Source organism: Colobus angolensis, unplaced genomic scaffold, assembly GCF_000951035.1.
Source record: "Colobus angolensis palliatus isolate OR3802 unplaced genomic scaffold, Cang.pa_1.0 Scaffold95, whole genome shotgun sequence".
Lineage (NCBI taxonomy): Eukaryota > Metazoa > Chordata > Mammalia > Primates > Cercopithecidae > Colobus > Colobus angolensis.
The window spans coordinates 3,806,408-3,826,470 of record NW_012123487.1 but is presented as its reverse complement, the minus strand read 5'-3'; the positions used below and the strand labels follow the sequence as shown (position 1 = coordinate 3,826,470).

Below are 20,063 nucleotides of genomic sequence, written 5' to 3'. Positions count from 1 at the left end.
AATCAGAGTCTGTATCTTATCAGGATCCCCTGGTGATTCTATGCACATACAGTTGCAGAAGTATTATTGTATAGCTGGTGTAGTGTTGTTCTTCTGTGTTCCTGAAGGGAACTTCAACAAATAAAGGTCCAGTTTCTAGGCCTGTTGAAGACTCTATCCTTCCTTCAACTTTTAGAAAAGTCTTTGTTCTAAAGCATTTTTGAGGATGATCCCTGCTGATTGTGAAATTCAAGCCCTTTACATCTTCTTAGTAAAAACCTGTGTGGGTTAGACTCGGGGACTTCATACCTAATTAATTTTAAAGATACTTGCCAGTGCTAATGGAAAAAAATAAGTATGGTGCTAATTGGTGAGTTTATTGATCCATCCTTGGTCCTTTTCACCAACATTCATACTCAGATTTTATGCTTTACAATATTTTAAGAGGTGGACTCATTGATTTGTTTCTCAAGATTCCATGGCTGTTTGTGTGTCTTGATGTGACTCTGATGCCCTCACTTGTGAGTGCCTTGCCTCCCGCTCCCAGGAATCTACAGTCTAGGTAGAGGGATAAGATCATCCCCAACTCCTAACTTTTATGGGAGAGGAAAGCAAGCCCCAGGGAGATGTAGGTTGATCTTAGGATCTGGCCTAGGCAAAAGGTTCAGGAGAGGCTGAGGTGCTAGGTCACAATGGGAGCCTGGGGCTAGCTCTTTGCAGAGCAGGCAGGCACTGCCAGGGACATCTGTCCTCAAGTGTGGGGTCTTCCTCCTCTGTGTGGCATCCTGAGACTAAGGTCTGGAAAGCAGTCATGAGTCAAGATCAGACAGGCACAATGATCCTTAAAAGACCAGTCCAGACAGAGAAATGAGAGGTCATGCAATGTGCTCAGGGCCTATAATTTACAGCATTTTAGATTCTTACAAGCCACCTGAGAGGTAGATTTTAACGACTGGCATCCTACAGATAAGGAAGATGAAGTTAATGGAGGTTATGAAATTCACCTAAGATCACACAGCTAGAGAGTGGGCATTCAGACGCAGACCCACTCACCCCGGTGCCTTTCTGCTTCATCCTATGTCATGCTGCCTCACTGCCTTCTGCCTGAGGTCAGGCCTGCTTATGGTGATGATGATGCCGGGCCATTGAAAGAGATGAAATTGTCCCAGTTGCAGGAGAGGAGGTGTGCAAAGCTTAAAATGAGGCAGGACTAATAGGTCAATTGAGGTCACAAAGCAAGAGGAGTTGGCTCAGAAGGAGTCAGACCCCTGGGTTTTGATTCTCAACCCTCTTGTACCCTGATGCCAACTACTTCTGAAACGCTGAGCTCAGGAATGGCTGGAGGGCTCAGCTGCAGGAGAAAGCTCATGTTTGGAGTGCCATGGGAGGGATCGGGGAGAGAATGGAGAGAGGCTTGGTGGGGCCAGCCATGAGGAGAGGCAGGCTTTATTGAAATAGCCAGCTTCCTCACGTACAGCCTAGTGAGGCAGATCAACCTGGAACCAAAACCCATTGCTCCTAGAGGTCAGGAATTAAGACCCTTCCCTGTTTGGGTTTTCTCCCAGCATAGGCCTGGAAGTGATTGCTCAGATTGCAAAGCCAGAAAGTGAGAGAGGTTTCAGGCTGCTGCTGTTCTCTTGTTTCAAAGGACAGAACCTTTGGGTGACCCCAACAGCCAAGCCCCAGGCCATGTCTGGCTTGCACCAGCTACCCCCAGAGCACACAGTCTCCTCCCTGCTGCCATTTCTGGGCCTTCACCTCCTTAATATAGCCCTGAGCATTTCTCCAGAACTTCCTGTTTGCCTGCAGCTGCACAGATGCAGGTCCCACCCAAGGGTCATCTGGAGGAGGCTGGGTGAAAGGTGGGAGTTGGCTGTGTTCCCCATAGCTCCTTGGGGTTTTCTCCACCCACACATGGGTCCCCTGGCTTCGCCACTCCCATCGGGCTCTGAAGCCAGTGGAGCAGAGGCCCCATATCCAAGTTAGCTCACATGAAGGTCAAGGTGACCCAAAAGGGCTTGTGGCCAAGATCCTCCCTCTTCCTCTTTTTTTTTTTTTTTTTGATTTTTCACTTTTCCAAAAGTTCAAACAAGTGATGACTTTAGGACATAGCATTCTGGAGAAAACTGGGGAGGGAAACAAAGTCCTCCTTGGTTAGGGAAATGGAGAAAAAGCATACAGAGGGTGAGGCCTTTGGGTTTTCTGAAAGAGCGTCCCCATGGTCAAAAACCTGTACACGAACCTTGTAGGTGCTGGGCCTACAGGAACTGTAAACAGAGGGACAGAATGAATATTCCTGGGGTACAGAGACTAAGTCAATGCCAGTGTTGAAAAATTTCCAATATGTGGGTCTGGAAAATGTTCCTAGTGCAAAGCAGAGTTTTCCGGGTGGCTACCATTCCTTCACAACCTAAGAGGGCAGAGGCTGAAGTCATCAGGCGAGGATCTGTCTGCTCTGGCTAGTCTTGGGCTGTTCACCACATGCCTGTCCTAATGATTAATTAGATTGTTTCGGTGTTTCGAGTATTGTGAAGATATAACACTGTATTAGAACATTGCATTGTATTGGCTTGGGGATAATACTGTCATGCAAATAACATGAAAACAAGCTTTTTAAGGTGAGGGTTCAGGAGCTCTGTGTAACTGCTCTGAGTCTCTCTCCTCACTCTGTCTCTCTACAATTGGCTTCTGAAGGGACTTTGGTCCATGACAACATAAGGGAGGAGTTAAGCAGGTTGATAAAATGGCAAACTTCTAAGGAGTCCAAGGAAAGAAGAGATTCTGTCTACAAAGTTGTGTTAGCTATCGCTGTTGGATTTTTGGAGATTTCATCCAGCATTCTCAGCTCTTTGATGCCCCAGGGGGCTGGGCCTTATGCTCTGTGTCACCTGGGGTCTCTTGTCTGCTGACTTCTGAATTTTGCCAATGAGAGCAGCAGCAGGAGATTAGATAAATGTCGGAATGTTTCTTCCCTGTGTCTGAGCCTGACAACAGCTGTGATCCTCCTAGTACAAATTTTAGCAGGAGGTCCATTCACAACCATTCCTCCCCACACATAGTTTTGGCTGTCAATGGGCTCCTGTTGTGCTATTTTGCCCTTTTTCCTTCTCAGTCCTAAGGGTCTGAAGACCCCATTGCTAGGCTCTAGGTGTCTCTCCTCTGTAAATAATCCCTTTGACAAAGTCTTCATTTGGACCATCTGCAGGGATCTGTGGCTCCCTAATCATAACAAGTTTCCTGAGGGAAGTAAATATTGCACCCTCAGCATCATGGTATTCTACTTTGTTCCTGACTGTTGACCTTGTCCTATGAGAGAGGTCATCTTTGTGCAAACTGGCAATCCACAAGAAGTGAGCTGTGCACAAGAGCATTTGAAGACTCACGACACACAGTCATAGCAGGAAGTGGCAAGGCAGCAAGCTGTGAAGAGGCAGAAGGGGAAGATGGGGACCAGAGGCTGAGAAAAGATGCAGATGATCCAGAGAGCAATTGTAATAGACACCGAGGTGAACTGCTCAGATTGCAGATGTGCGGTCCACCAAGCAACCTCCAGCTGATGCTCCCTTCTGAGTCTGCTTCAGCAGGGAAATGCCATTTCTTACAGGCACAGCCCAGCCGGGTGGGGTATAAAGGGTATAAAGGCCTGGCTATACTGCCTGATGGTTTGTTCGGCTCCTTCTTCTGTACAACCCTGCAGCCTCCCTCTTCAAGTACTGACCTCTAATAAACATCTTGCATTCAAACTCCATCTCCGCTCCCTGAGAACCCAATCTATGAGGCTAAGTTTAAAAGAATTTACAGCAAGAGCAGCAAAAGCACATTAAAATAATTAAACCATTTTTACTTTTTGGATTTATTTTATAGATTTCATATGTTGCAAGGAGCGTTTATATTTTATACAGAGGCAGAGGAAATCCCAGGGGGCATGAGAGCTGGGTAAGAGCCATGGCTGATGAGTTCTTTCAGAGCTTCCGAAGGAGGGAATCCAGATCAGAAATGTGCAAACTTCTAAGAAGTTAGAGCTTCGTTCAGTGACACTATGGACACACACAGGATTATATGAGACTAATCTGAGTTTACATTTAGGAGGTAAAATAGACATAACCAGGGAGGATCAGGGCTATGAAGCATTTTCCCTATCCCTATTTGACAAAAAGGGAAACTGATAATGGGAAACTTTGAAGTATCTGTGTGCCTGATGGTCAGGAGAGATGTTTTTCACATGAACTTGAAAACAGCACTGAATCAGCATGTGCATTTTTAGGGTTATGGAAGAGTAAGGACTTGAAATATTTTACCCCAACGAGTGAAATGACTTATCTGAAAAATGAACATTTTTTTTATTGCATTTCTAGATTCTGACCCACAGGAACACTCCTTGCCACCCCTTAATAGTCTTTTCATCCCAACATCCTGGTACCCACACATTTGCATGAGGCTCAGACTTAATAGTGTCTCACACCCCTGACTGCTGGAAACTTTGTGTCTAACCTCATGCCCCCTCATTCCTTCCTGCTTATACCCTTTCCTGGTTACTTCCCCAGAAACCATGTGGGTGGCTGGTTCTTGAGTTTAAATATGAGTCTCATTTCTACCCTGGAGCTACCTCTGAGGCAACAGGAAACACTTAAGAAAAATACGATCACCCAGTGTCATATCCTTGACCAGAGACATAAATTGTGTTACAACTCAGGGACAAGGTAAAGTGAGGGCTTAGGAATTTCCTAAATGAGCAGAACCAGCTCTATCCCTAAAGTCAGTTCTCTGTCAAATGGTTAATAAGGCCTACTCAGATTGAGACAATTCCTACTTCCAGGCACACTGGACTAAGGCTTATGACAGAGTCATGCTACGAGGCAATATCCCACCCTTCAGTCTTGCCCACCTCAAGCCCAACATAGCTACCAAAATAACCTAAAGAAATCTAAACTCTCATCACTTCCACTGTTACTAATAGGATCCTTTACAAATAGCATGTTGGTCTCTGTCCAGAAGGTGTTCCCATCTCTTAGCCTGCTAATCCTGCCCATATGATCAATGAATTAAGAGCTTCTAAAAGCTCCTCCAAATGATCTCTATCTCCGGGCCAAGTCTTTAGATTTAGTTTAGCTTTCAACACCTCTGTGCTATAAGTTCTGACAAAAACAGCTTGCATCCTTTGGTTTAAGCTCTAACAAAAACAGCTTGAATCCTTTGGTTTATGCTAATGAATGCATTTCTCCCTTTTTATCTCTTCTCCCTTTTCATGTCGGGGAGGGAGACAGCACACTGGGACGAAGACAAATATGGCGATAGTGTGTGGCCAGAGTAGGACCACCATGGGAGGGAATTGGAGGACAAATTACTTTTGATATTTTCCAAGTCACATTTAATGGTTTCACACTAGCCAATTCTTCCCCAAACCCACCTAGCTCAGGAACTCAAGTCTTTCCAACCAAAGGATCAAAGGAAACATTTCTGCTTTCAAAGTTTTATTGAGATGTTGGGGAGAAACAGCCAACATATACATTCCTCATTTCGTCACAATTGGCATTTGATCCACATTCCATAGGCTCCTCTCTGGCTTTGATCTAACATCAGTTCTCCTTGGCGGTCCCCCTTCTGCTGTTCTTGTTGCTGCCTGGTGCTGTGTGAAGTGCACCAGGGCAGAGCCCGCTGGGGACTCACAAGTGGGAGCGGTAATTGCGATTGGCTGTGGGAAAAGACAGGTTTGCAACAGAGACACAATTAGAACATTCCCATCAATACTCTTATTGCTCAAATCTGCATTTAGTTATTGGAAATAATCTCAGGCCAAGATTTCAGGGTCCTGTGAGGGCTGCCTCCAAAAGGGAGGGCCTGGCAGCAATGTGTGCCTAAGTTTGGCAGTCTCCTCCCCATTCCTTACTCACCATCATCACCCCGTTTCCTACTTTTCAGGTTGCCCTTACGGTATTTCCTTTTGCTGCCACCTCTCTTGACTCCCTTGTGAGGAGATCGGCTCTTGCTCCTCCTCATGCCACGACTCTTTAATTTGCGGCTGGTCGACATGGTAAGTTCTGCCAAAATGGGGGGCTTTGCAAGGCCTGGGGGCCGGGAGTCTGGGTATTTAAGGCCTTGGCCATTGTGACAGGGAAGGGGCGTGGCTCGGCAGGTGGGCGGGGCTCTACTGTGCTGTCACTCACCTTTACTGCACTTTGGTCATATATGTGAAATAAGGTGGTCCTTTTCATGCAGCTCAAGGGCTTCCCTCAGTTTTGAGGTCCTTTTGATGTTAAGTGAGGCTTTCCCAGAGGTGTTATTGAGCAACTGAATCCCAGCCCTGTGCCAGGCATCGGAGGAGTACAAGAGACCATTCAAATATGCTTCTCCTGCCTGTAGGAAATGTAACAATCATTGAGTGTGTGTGTATGCATCACTGTTTAAGTCTCTCACAGCATCCGGAGATAATAAATATATTTCTATAAGGACTTGACTCTAGAAAACCTAATTCAATATGATCAAAATAGAAATATTCCTTCTTTTTCGTCTAGGTCAGGATTTCTCAGTCTAGGCACTGTTGACACAATGGGCAAGGTAACTTCTGGTGGGCTGTCTTGTGCATCCTAGGATGTTTGGCAACGTCCCTGGCCTCTACCCACTGGACACTAATGACAACCCAAAATATTCCCAAACATTGCCACCTGTTTCTTTGGGAGGCTGAGGAAGTGAGGGACAAAATGACTCTGGTTCAGAATAATTAACCTAATCGTTTTTTAAAATTCGGTCACAGATATTGATCACATAGCATATGCCATACATTTAGGTGGTAGAAAATTATTGGAGGGTAAAAACATGTAGATACTGTGCTCGTGGAACTCTCAGCCCACTAGGGAGAAAGCCGTTCATCGGTGTCTACATAAGTCAGTGAATAAGTACTTAGGGAGTCATTTTGGCTGGAGAAGGACAGAGGGAAACTCCCTGCATGGTACAGGATGAGGTTGGAGAGAGAGAGATCAAACCATGATCAAGTACATTGGGAAGCCCTTGAAAATGTTAAGAGGATGGCTTGTGAGATTAGAGGGTGCCAAGTGGGTGATGTATTGACTGGAGGAGCCATGTAAAGGGAGATGCTACTGTCAACATCAATGGTTCAGTAGAGAGAAAGATTTGATGATGGCTTAGATCTGGCCAGGAAGGGTGATTGAGATATAAAGGAGACAAGAGACCAAGACTTGGTAATGGATTGGATTTGGGAGGTGAAACAGATGGTGTCAAGGGTGTGGCTTTTGTTTCTGCATAATGCAGTTATCTGGATGCTGGTGCCATTCATGGGGATAAAGGCCAGACATGGGGAGAGTGATGATCATGTACTTGGTATGACATACTGGCTTTGAAGTGCCTTTGACACTTACAAATAGATATATTGAAGGATTATTGGTGTATAAGTCATCCAGCCTTTCCTTTTTCCTCCATTATACCTCATAGTAAATGCTTTTGAAAAGATTTCTTTTTTTTTTTTGAGGCTGAGTGTTGCTCTTTTGCCCAGGCTAGAGTGCAGTGGCACAGTCTGGGCTCACTGCAACATCTGCCTCCTGTGTTCCAGCATTTCTCCTGCCTCAGCCTCCTGAATAGCTGGGATTACAGGGGCGTGCCACCATGCCCAGCTAATTTTTGTATTTTTAGTAGAGACAGTTTTTCGCCATGTTGGCCAGACTAGTTTTGAACTTCTGATCTCAGGTGCTCCGCGCCCACCTTTGGGAGTTTGGGAGCCCACCAACTCCGCCTCCCAAAGTGCTGGAATTACAGGCATGAGCCACTGTGCCCGCCTCATTCAGATTTCTATAGAACTTGTTTGCTATTTCTTCCATTTGTCCCTCCTTCTCTCTCCACTGCCATTATACTCATTCAAGAACTGAGCATCTTGTGTGCAGGAGATCCTTAGCAAAAGTTGGTTGAATAGAAGAGCAAATGTAGTTCAAGCCCCACTCCCTGGTTTTCTGATATCTATAGATGGCAAATTGTGTTTTGAAACCCAGATTCCTTGAATAGCCACCATATGTGACACTTTCCATTTTCCTCTTCCAGGCAGGTCTCTCTGGAGACCTTCTGTTGGTGATTTGTTGGTGACTTTTATTCACACAAAGAAGCAGTTCTATAAAACAGACTACTGGCTTGCTTGTTGGTACTCCAGACCTTCTGTGTCCACTCAAGGCTGGTTGTTTCTCCTACAAACATGCCCCCATGAAAGCAGCGACCTCTGTGAAAGCAGGAATTGAGAAATTGGGCTCGCCACTGAATGTTCCCTGGGAGTTAATCAGTCCTGCCACAGAATAGAAGCTCAGTAAATATTTGTGAAATACATTTGGTCAGTGAATAAAAAGTCCTTCTTTTATTTTTCCAAATCCTGTTCCTTCCCATTTTGCCCCACATCTCTAAGGAAGACTTCCCAACTTACCAAATTTTCACTGTCCTTTGAAACTTCTTCAAAGTTTATTGTCCATATGACCTTGGCTTTAAAGTCTAGACAACAAACCCTAATTGTGTGAAATCGTGTTTTATGCCTGCATTGCCAGCCATGTGTGTTAGACTGGTTTCAACAGGAGGTGGTGTGTCTTCGTTCTGGTCCTCACTGGACTTCTCTGGACGTTAGCTCCCTTGTTCTATAAATAAGCAGGTTGGGCTAGGTGATCTCTGAAATGATCTGACTTTGGTGATAGCCTCCTTCTCGTTAGGGACTGTACCTTTTATTTCTACTGCATTTTCCACAGGTACTAGCATGGCCCACACTAGGTGGTCAGTAAATATTTGTTCAGTCTAGCTGCTTTGGTGTATTATGAGGATAGTTCAACACAATCACAGTGACTTTGCACAAGTGGGGGCATTTCTAGGCAGGGAAGAGAGAAGACATTGTCCTCACAACAGGTCCTCTGGTGCTCTGTGCCCACCTCTCATGCCTGACACCATTGGCTATAATGTTTACAGAGGAACTGGCCTCTTTGGTTTGAGAGGTATTTTTCTGGATGGTCCTGAAGATTGGATACTATTTCTCTCCTCAGTCCCTCCCACCCCCAAAAGACCTGCTGTGCCAAGGAGAAGTTGAGATCACAGGGAAGAAGACAGCCAGACTTGGGAACTGATGAAGAAACAAACAAAAACGTCCCCTTTGCCTAGAGTTGAGGAGCAGTTCTGGTTCCAGACACCCATGCTGAGAAACTTGAGCAGCAGAAAACCCAGTAGGGGACGGGGTAGGCGATTCACAGGCACTCAAGGCGAGGGTGTGTGGAGGCTGTTTGGGTTGGCTCCTGTATCGGACCTCCTGGAGCGAGGATGGAGCAGGGCTGAGCATTGGCCACTGCTGCCTGTCTCTGTTTCTCTTTCCATTTCTGCCCCAGTGTTGCTCAAGCTAGCAGCAATTTAGATAGAGCCCAGTGAGCTACTTCTAACCCTTAGCAGGTCCAGGATGAGGCCTTTCCTTGAGAACCATCTGTTAATCCAGTCTGCTGACTGTCTCATCATTTTTTTTCCTGCTATCTTTGCACAGAGAGGACATATGAGTGACTTCAAATAACTCAGCATAGGACTAACAGGGACAGCCCCATAAACCTGTTTCCTTCATACCTTAGCTTCCCTGGTGGGACTTAGCTTTTTTTCCCCTTGATGAAAGGAAATGACTATGTTCTGATTATTGTTGGCACAGAAAGAGAGATAACTAAATTCCTGGCCTTTTGAGAAGAGACACTATCAGCCTTTTCTTTCTTGGGGCTCAGTGATGTCTTGCCTGGAGACAGGTAAATGGACAGGATGGTGTCTGTATCTCCTAGACGGGTAGCCAGGGTTGCAGTGCAGGAAAGGGCTTGGAGGCCAGTGCTCTCACTGGTCCCTTTCCTAGGCTAGGAAAGGTAGGCTTAAGGTGTCACTGTTTTGGAAGTCAGATCTCTAGTTAGATTCCATGTCACCTCTCCAATTCAAATTCACTCCATTAATTTTCCCGGGGAGTACAGCGGATGCCTTCATAGGGCTGGATCTTCCCAGCAGGCTGAGACTTGGGGCTTATGAAGAGGGAACATGGAAAAGTTGCTGACAGTCCTTACACATGTCGATGACTCAGTCTGAATCCCTCTCTGAAATCTAAGTCTCTCCAGATGTTGACCTCGGCTGGGAAGCGGGGGCCTTTTACCCCGTTCACATGCACACTCTGTCTTCTCTACTGCTGCTGCTGCTGCTGTTCAAACAGGCCAAAGGGGTGTGGGGACAGGTTGGAGGAGGAGAAAGTGGCTGACAGAGGTGCCTCACCAAGGGGAAGAACTCTCTGAACTCAGAACACATTCACTGTCTTCAGTAGGGAATAACAAGAGGCTAGAGACCAAGGCCTAGGGGTGGTTTGCAGAACAAAAGGGAGGAAGGATCTTAACTCCATACACCTTTTTTTCATCCAGTTCTGGAAGTATAGGCAGCATCTTGGTTCTGAGGATGGCCTGGAGTCTGTCTGAAGATATGGTGGTGTTCCTTCCCATTTTTCCATCAGGCTTCTCTCCTATTCTTTCTGCTGCATTCTCAAATTGTTTATCAGTAAACAATTTCTGCTTTTTTCAGGAGGAGAGAGATTGGGGTGCTTAAAGTGAGAGATTTATCACAAGAGCAATGGTCATGGGAGGCTTTTAGGGTCTACCTTGTCCTGCTTCTTTGGGAGCCAAGAGGCTTATCGCAGGGGCCACACCTGGGCAGTGGAAGAGCCAGGATAGTGACAAGATTGCTGACCCCAGGCCAAGGACTGCCTGCTGCACCATAGTGCCTTCCCTACTCGACTTAAAAACAAACCTGTCCTTGAGTCTCTACTCTATTAGCCTTTTCTTTCATGCATGCCTGCTATGATCACAGTGAAGGAACCTAATATTAAAGAGGGAGAACTGGAAAAAAAGTAGTCCTTCTTAGAGGCAGGGCATGAATTTGGAGGACCTCTGGACAACTTTCAAGTTCTCATTTTGAGAACATTCAAACTTTCATTTGCTTTCAGTTATTTTCGGACTTCTGAAAATTGATCATTTCTGTTCCTTTTGTCTTTCCAAGTCCCACTAACAATAAAACTACATGGTATAATGGTGCATAAAGAAAATTCAAATTGTATGCTTCGGAGGGTTCTAAATAAAGTTTTCACATTGACCACTAGCCACTAACCTGCCTCCCTTAATCCCCATCTATGACATAGTAACAAAAAATATGTCCTTTTTCCGAATACACTGGAAATATAGTTCCATTCAGCTGTTAATTTAAAAGTATGGCTGCATCCCAGGGTGTTAGAAAAGGGTGTTATGGTACAAAAATATCACATGTATTAAAATCATTTGGCCTCACGTAGTCACGAATAATATGTTTTAATCCATTCACCAACTGGAGTAAGGAACTTTGAGTTGGAGCATTGCTGGAGAACAATTTTATAATAAATAGACCTTGAGATGAAGGGTAACAGACAAAGTCACAAATCATAGGCAAAGTGAGATCTCAAACCTAGATCTCTTAATCTCCAGTCCAGGCTTCTGCCACTATGCAATGATGCACCGCAATTATAGTTTCTGGCCTCTTTTTTATTTTCTGTGCATTTGGTCTGCTTTTCTCTTCTCCCCTTGTGTGCTAAGAGCCATGTACAGGAGACTTGGCCCTCTTAAAATCATCCCACCTGCCAAGGGCCATCAGTTCAGAGTTTTAGGGCACCTGACCCTTTGAAAGTGGGGAAAGAGTTGCCATCAAGGGGGGAAAAGAACCACAGAGACAGGCTGAGGTTGCTACACATGAAGAAGGTCAATGGCTTCATAATTGGTGATTTCAAAGCATTGTGACCATCAGGCTGGTAGAGCGCATTGGATACAGAGATCTGACTAACTCTACTGACCAAGGTTGGGCCAAAAGAGAGCATCACAATGAGCCCTACCTCTTTGACTTGGCTTGCCAAACCTCCACTTCCTAGTCTTAGTGGTGATTGAGGGAGAAGAACAGGCAGATTCAAAGCATAATTTTACCACATGTCCTGAAACTCTTAAGAGACAGAGTTGGCAATGAAGGCTTGCTTGACAGTGTCACTGTCAGGTTTCCCCATTGTTCTTTGGGGCAGAATTCTCATATTTGGAGATCTCAAAAAGTAGGTTTAGTTGTATTTATACTAAATAAAAAGAAAAAAGTAGATCTTTTGCTGCTCTTTCTAATCCTAAAGTTCTGTGGTCCAAAGCACACAGGTTTAGTAACACTTCCCTCTTCATTACATTCTTGTTCTGGGGAAGCAGATGGGACTTGCTTAGAGAAATGTTCAAAGCAAAGCTTTTGTTTTTAGTAAGGACCAAAGAAAGACCCAGATGCTTTAGAGTGTGGAAGTAATCAGATTTTATTGATCAAGAAATTCCAGATACTTGGCAGCCTTATTACTGTTATTATTATTATTATTATTATTATTATTATTATTTGGTGGGGAGGAAATGTAGTCGTCCCGGTCATACCATGGAGATGTTCTGGGGTTCTAGTAAGGACCATGTCACCATGCAGAAATATTTGCTTTCTAAGACTACTGCAACAGTAAAAGTGCACTTTCTTCATGCTGCAAGAGAGGAAAGACAAAACTGAGGTTTAAAAATCCCTGGTTAGAGCAGGAGAGCCACAGGAAGTTCTTAAGATGGGTACACAAGGCTAACTTGACATTTTCCCCATTTTCCCTTATGATTTTGTTACCTCTTTAGCTCTGGTTTGGCCTAGCTTACTTGCTACTTCCTGTGACATCTGCTTTCTTGTGGGTGTGACTAGCTAGGGCTGGTGTTGTGGGCAGGAAAGGAGTTTACCAAGACAATCATAGGTAAAGACAGGCAGATTTATTAGACAAAGTATGAAGGTATGTTGCAAGAAAGCAATGGGCAGCACAGCAAAGAAGGGGCTGTCTGCAAAGAGGCAGGGGCTGGAGGGGAGTTTTATAGGATTTACGTGCAGAATGAGGTTGTGCTGCTGGGTCTATGTGGGAAAGGAGGTCATTGTGCCCACAGGTTGTTTGTGTTTAGCCATTTCTCAGAAAAATTGTTTATTGTCCTCCTCCAACCTGGGGCCGGCCTTCCCCCACCTTGTGTCCTTTCTTTATTGTTGCTTATTAGGACTCCACATGCTCCAGATAAAAAAAGTTATGTCTCCCTAGAACCAGCTACATAATTTGTGAAGTCCAATGCAAAATGAATATGCTAGTCTCTTGCTAAAAAGTTATTAAGAATTTCAAGGTAGTGACAGAAGAGCATAAATCTGGGATCAGTGTGGGTAAGTGGGCACAAGACCGTTTGTGATGCACAGGGCCCAGGACTATGAAGCCCACCCTGGCTCTTCTGCCTCACTTAAGCTACTACATATGGCAAATACCAGATAACTAAATTGAAAAATCCCTGTCTTGTTCACCTTTATAGTCCAGGAGATCTGGTCAAATCTCCTATTCATAATGGGAGATTGATGAATACTTACAAATGACGTGCTTCATACTGAGGCTGTGCCATTTGCCTGAGAATGAACTTAGCCTCTTCATTACTGGTGGGTAAGTTCATTCTTCATTACTGGTGGTCCATGACCATCTCCCCTCTCCCCTCCTCACACACATCCTTTATCCATAGCTGGTACTACTCCTGTCTTCACTTCTCCTACTCTTACCCTCAAGCCTTGCCAATCGCTGCCCTCTTCCTCTTCCTTCTCCTTGCTCTCCTTTAGTGGTGCTTTCTTCTATGCTCCTGTAGGAAACTGGCTGAGTCCTGGGGTACATGCAGCTCTTCTGTATTCTAGTGTGGCTGAATGCACACACTTAGTGCTTATACTTAGTGATGGGAGATGTTAGGGGCCTGAAGGTGGTTTTCCAGTCATTTGCCTGAAGATTGTATTCTCAGCTCTGAGACAGAAGGAGCCCAGCTGCAAAGAAGCTAGGCCACTGTGACTGGGTCTTCCCCTCTCTGGGATATCACAAAGTCCATATGAGGTCAGTGAACCAATCTACAAGAGAAGGGCTGAGCAGGGCACCTGGGATGATTTCCTCCAATATTTAGTCAGACTGATTTTCTGGATCCAAGCTTCTCAACTTACTACATGTGGGCAAATCATTATATTTCTCCCAGCCTTAAAAATCTTCAGTAAGTTAAAGAGAGAAGGACTCAGGCTTAATGGCAATCCTATTATTTTACTAATGAGGAGACTAAACACCTAGTTGGAGATCACCTCCTTACTGGCTCAGAGCTTCAGGAAATTGCTCAAGGGTGCACAAATAACTGAACAGCAGAGCTGGGATTTAGATCCACAGCTACTTAATTTTAGTGCATGTGCTCTAACTGCTGCCACAGAAGGGATGCAGAGGAAGATGGTCAGTTACCCAGAGGGTGATATCTTTGACTTAATGTTCACCATGAAGACAGCTATCAACAAAAGACTTGAAGTCTAACTTGTTATCTATTGTAGGAAAGTGCCTGCAATATGGTAAGTTCTCTAGTGATATTAAGCCATTTAACCCAAGCCAACTATGGAGTTGGAGAAGAATGGGGTGTGTTATAAAATACTGACATGATTTACATGGAGGGGTAAAGTTTTAATCCTAGACTTCTTCCCTAAGTGAATAGTGAATGACTGCTGAGTAGGTACAGGAGCAGGAAATAGATGCGAACAGAAAAAAATTGGTTTTAGTTTTGCATAGGTTGAATGTCTACCAGATAGGTCCAATGTCCCCAAGGATGCCCTGTAGACAAATGGGATAGAGACATGGGGTTGAGAGAATGGGGTTGAAAGTAAGACATGCAAAACTGGAAGCTGTGACACTTGAGGTGGTCAGAGCACTTTTAGGGGACCTACTAAGAGTCAGGCACTGTGTGAGCGCTTGAGGAACCTGATCTCATTTCTCTGTCCTTACCTTAGGTGATTCCTGCAGAGCATCTGACAATCAGAGAAGAGTTAGAATACATTAAGCTCAGCATCACATATGTGGTTTAAATACAACTCTACCTCCTTCTCTTTCTTTCTCTTCTTTTCTGCCTTTGTTGCCCTACCCAGGATTAAAACCTTAGGTCTTATGTTAAAAGAATGACAAGAGAACTGCAGCATTCTCTGCCTCTTGGGTGTCTGCAAGAGGTGGGATATTAGAGGGACACTAGGGGATGCTTGGATGATCACGTCCACCCCTCCACCCCCTACGACCTCAACATGAAGTTGGCCTTCTTGAAGTGGGTGAATCACTACAGCCCTTGTTCAGGAAGTGTGTTTGAAACCAGGCCTTTAAGGAAGAGAGGAGACGACATTTCTTGGGACCTTCTTGCCAACCTGACCCTTTTGAGCTACATTGCTTAGGCTTGAAGCCCAGGTGTGTTGTTGGGCTCTCCCCCCTTTATGAGGCCCATGTTTCTATGATGCCAGGTGGCAGCCCTTCGTCAGCCTTTGGGCTACATCACTGTGGAGGTGGCTGGAGTCTCTTTTTTCATGCAAATTGCTGCCCAGTGAAACTTCATAAAGCAAGGCTAATCATGTTACTCTTCAGTTCAATCTGAGAAACTCTTTATTGTCTACAAGATGTAGACATTTTGACTAAAGCGTTTCAATTTCCATATCCCCATCCCCAACGCCAACCTGGCTTTTTAGCCATGTCCTTTATTTCCTTCAGGGAACCTCTGTTCTAACCAAACTGGGTTATTTAAAAAGTAGAAAAAGTACAGGTGTTCATAGGAAATTCAATGATTTGTACTATTTTTTTCATCTTCACCTATTAAACTTCCATATGTGTTTCAAGACTCAAAACAAAGGCCCTATACTCTATCGTTACTTCTTTGCTTGGTTACATTTTATATCTACCAATAGAAGATGCCTTCTCCGGCCAGATATAAGCTTCTTGAAGTTGAAGCTATATTTCTGTGGGGCTCTAGGGGATGGGGCAGGGGTAGTAGATTTAAAAAATGAACTGGAATAGTGCTTTAAATTTTACATTTTGGGGACTTAGAGTAGAACTTGGGGGAGGGCTGGGGGGAAGATTACAAAGGGAGCACAGTAGAATGTCCTTATTATCTTGATTTGTAGTAATGGTTTATGGGTGTATACCTATGTCAAAACTTATCAAATTTTACACTTAAAATATGTGCAGTCAATTGTATATCAATTATACTTCAATACATTCATTTAAAAAATGTACATTGTTCAAATCCTCCCTCAGGAGCTCTTTCTAGAAGTAAGGCAATGAAACCAGGAATATATGCCTAAATGTGTCAGCAGACAAAGGCTTTAAAAATGCTAGACTTGTATTTGAAAGGCATAGAGAATTTTGCTAGGTTTCTGTAATTCATGGGGGTTCCAATGGGCTATCCTGATAGGAAGCCAGCTGATTTAAGGAATCCTAATAGGCATTTTCTTAATTTTATCCAACATTTCAGTACTGCCTCAACTACTCAACCAAGCTCTCATGTTGACTTTCAGCCATTGTGACAAGGCACCATCAATCATCATGTCCCTTTACCAGGAGGGTCCATGTCATAAGCCACTATATAAAGGTAATGATGGGTGGACTGCTTTGGACAACTGGATTTAGGGTAGGAGAGAGGGACAACAGTGGGAGCAGGCAGATATTGCTATTTCAACAAAAACCTCGTGCTGACCAGAGCTGAGGAACAGAAGATGGTGAAGGCCTGCAGATGTAGGTGTTCAGCATGTCATCTGAAATATTCCCCACAGATGCAAAAAGCAAGGAAATTATCTCTGAAAAGGAATGAGAAGACAAGGTATTGATGACATTTTCTGATTATAAAGGGGACTCTCAGGACTGAGGAATTGTCACCCACGCTTGGCCAGTCTCCCAAACTGTCATGCCTCTTCAAAAGCAAAGATCTCCTATCACCTTCTAAAGACTGGCCCCGGTACTTCTCTAACAATCCCTTCCCTCACCAACACCCACCCACCAATAACAAACAACCACCCAACTCTCTCCCTGCTTCCCCACAAGTCCTGTGGAGAGCCAGGCTTTCTGTGCTCATGGCTTGTCTTCTTTGTGCTGTAGAGCCTCCTTCTAATCTTGTCCACGCAGTAAAAAGAGATCACACAAACCCTGGACCTACCTCTTTGAGGTGGGACTCAAACTCTTTGAAGATCTGTTATTTGATGGAATCTCTGGGAAACTGAGTTGGGAAGGTCCCTATATGAAAAACACATGGGTTTTTGGAGTGTATATCTTCAATATTCTTATTTGTCTCTTTAGTCAGCAGAATATGTCAATGTTTTGGTTGAAGAAGCTGCTTGAATCTGGGCTTTTCTGAGCCATGTATTCTCCCACAACCAGCACAAAGAAAGGCTTTTGGTACAGGCCCAAGACCACCATAATCATCATTGATTATTCCTCTCCACCCCAGTGTCTCTAAATAAAATTTCTCTTCTTTCTCTGACAAAGGTGTTTTTGAGTGTTACTGTTCAGCTGAAGAGTGACGTTAGGTGACCTTAGAACCCTAGCCCTTCATGTAATCAGATGGGTGTGATAAGTAGAGGGAGAACCACGTGAGTCAGGAGGAAATATGTAGTTTACCCTTTTTTTCCTGTTTGAAAGATTTACTATGATGTTTGTGGTTGGGCTTTGGTTTGGGATAAATTGAGGTGCTTTCTGGATATGGTAAGGGCTTATTTGGTTTGATAGACCATCTAAACAAGTCCAGTGCAGGCTGAGACAGGTGAACCACCAGATCACCATCAGCTCACACTTCTCATTCATTTGTTAGCAGAAATGAAGATGCTTGTTTTCCTAGAAACAAGCCCAGGTCATCCATCATGAAGTCCTGGAATTATAAATGTGAGGAAGTGCAAAGACACAACATACGCTTACAAAGGCATATGTACATTTGGAACTCTTTAAAGGACAACATCCTCGAGCTTCTCCTGGTAGTATACTCTAGATATAATGTAGTGTTTGGGCAATTTGGGATCAAATAATTCTTATAGCTTTATAGAATCCCTTGTGTAATTAAACGTGAACCTTGTATAACTTATGTAAAGGTACCAAATCATCTCTTACTCCCAATCCATTACCACTAAACTGCAGAAGTTCTGCTAAGCACAGCTTGCCGCCCCCCGAGAATCATAAATGCAATCTTTAAAAACCATTTACCAGCAAGACCAAAGCTAATCTGTAAGGTTGGGGCCTCACAACTCAATTCTCTATTTCCTTTGGAACATGAAAGATGCAGAAACTGCCTTTTTCTTGTTCGGCTGACTTAGGTGGGCCCCAGGGTTTTGTCCTATTTCCTAGATGTTGATGAGCTTCTTGCATTTCTTTGATGATTGCTTTTGCTCTTTGGTGGTCACATTCGGTCTTAGTGTAGGGGTGTGGAGAGATGGCAATTTACTGCTTAAAGATGTTACGGCAGGTGTTCCTGGGTGCAAGAGCGGAGTGTCCTGAGGTAGTGTATGTAGTAATAATACAAGTCGCTCTTGTGGTAGCAGGCTGTAGTAATATAGCTATATCATTGGATATAAGCATGTCTTATGGTAGTAGGTCATGGTAAAGGGTTACAGGTACCTCTGGTAGTAACTGGCTACAGTAACGGGTTAAAAGTGTGTCTGGCAGTAGTAGGCTGTAATCATGTTGTGCATACACTGACATAATCTCAGGGAGAAGGCAAAGGCAAAGAGGTCAATAGCCTTCCCTGCATCATTCTGGCGCAGTCCTCCACACTACCCTCACTATTTTCACTACGTTTACATAGGACATGTTTTACTATTGAATAATGCCCATGTGCCAGGTCCTGTTCACATGTCTATGTACTCTAAGAAATGTACATATAGTATATATAGTCTAAGATATATAGTCCAGGAGAAAACCAGAATAAATCTAATAGTACCAGGAGATCTATCACATGTTCAAACTTAAAACTTAGAAGAAAATTTTGTAATTGATAATTGTGGAGAACTATAGGATGTGAAACATTTGAATCTTCTGTCTAGGGCATTCAATATTTATTGATGAAAGTCTTGTATGAGGTAAGCAACCATGACCCAAGTTATACCTTACAGCAGCTTTTGTGAGTTATGTGAGGTGATAGGGCCACTTGAGAGAGCACCTACAGAGTTACAGGGCCAGATAGCAGATGTTTTGTTTTATTCTTTGCAGGCGATAGCAGCCATAGTAAGTGAATGGCTCTGACTTTGCTTTAGTTAAACTTTGCTGGATTTGGCCTGCAGACAGCAGTTTGTCAGGCCCTGCCCTAGAGCCTGTGGAATCATTATTTCATTTATCTCAGTTGTAGCATCGAGGTAATCAGGGTCCCAATTTCATAATTGAAACAGGTGGAATGATGAACGTGCTTAAGATCATACAGCTGAGGATGTGCTTGAATTAAGACCCAAGTCAGAGTGGTGCTATTATACCTTCAAAAAAGTCACACAAAGGAAGAGGTAGGTAGAGCTGGCTGGCAGGGTTCTATCTAGCCTCATTTCTCCAGCCCCTGGGAGGTTGGATCCTCCTTCTCCGGATCTCACCTAAGTGTCAATATTACGCTTCCTTTTCCTAAGAGGTTCATTAACCCTTTGCGGTAGCTTGTTACTTCTACTCAGGGGCTTCTTCCTCTTTCTGGATACCTTTCTGCAGTAGGCTATCTTTATACTTGTCTTCATGGGACTGGTAATTTTATATTTCTGGTAAAAGGGTCTTTTAAGGAGCACAGGGAAGTAGGGCTAGGGGACAGAACCTACTAGTCCTAAGCCAGATGCTACTCAGGCAATTAAATCAGTGACAGGAGGAGGCAGCTATCAGGTCAGGGCTTTGTATGATGCAATAAGGGTCATAATGTTATAGCCCCCATTATCCTTTATAACTCATCATATCAGGTGCTGAAACTGGTCCCAGATTAGAGAGCATAAGCTTGTGAATCTGAGTACAGTCCCTCTTGCTCATTTATAACTCATGACCTAACACTTTTCTCCAGTCTTTCTGCTTTTCAAAATTTTATAGTTGTCCATTATGGTGCACTTTCAATACATTCTCCAATAACAGAAGATAACTCTCATAGCTTATGTCCAAACTGGTGGCCCAAGAACCGAAACAGCCCACAAATATGTTTCCTTTGACGTCCTATGCAGGCCAATATGGAGTGAGCAGAAAATATTTGAATTAG

General features: G+C 44.0%; 1 protein-coding gene and 2 long non-coding RNA genes across 3 annotated transcripts; 1 reads left to right on the top strand and 2 right to left on the bottom strand.

Annotated features, from left to right (window-relative positions):
- Window positions 1-5,433: 5,433 nt before the first annotated feature.
- TNP1 (transition protein 1 (during histone to protamine replacement)) lies at window positions 5,434-6,039 on the bottom strand. Its single transcript, XM_011932294.1, has 2 exons — window positions 5,871-6,039; window positions 5,434-5,671 (listed from the first exon to the last, which is right to left on the bottom strand). Exons 1-2 carry the CDS (start codon window positions 6,007-6,009, stop codon window positions 5,643-5,645), a joined length of 168 nt encoding a protein of 55 aa, XP_011787684.1. The 5' UTR covers window positions 6,010-6,039; the 3' UTR covers window positions 5,434-5,642.
- Window positions 6,040-12,295: 6,256 nt separating this feature from the next.
- LOC105504745 lies at window positions 12,296-13,834 on the bottom strand. The gene is made up of 2 exons (XR_001000653.1): window positions 13,603-13,834; window positions 12,296-12,523 (listed from the first exon to the last, which is right to left on the bottom strand). It is a non-coding gene; the product is annotated as an uncharacterized LOC105504745 (long non-coding RNA).
- Window positions 13,835-16,202: 2,368 nt separating this feature from the next.
- On the top strand, window positions 16,203-17,345 carry LOC105504744. Its single transcript, XR_001000652.1, has 2 exons — window positions 16,203-16,688; window positions 17,162-17,345. It is a non-coding gene; the product is annotated as an uncharacterized LOC105504744 (long non-coding RNA).
- The last annotated feature ends 2,718 nt before the right edge of the window (window positions 17,346-20,063 follow it).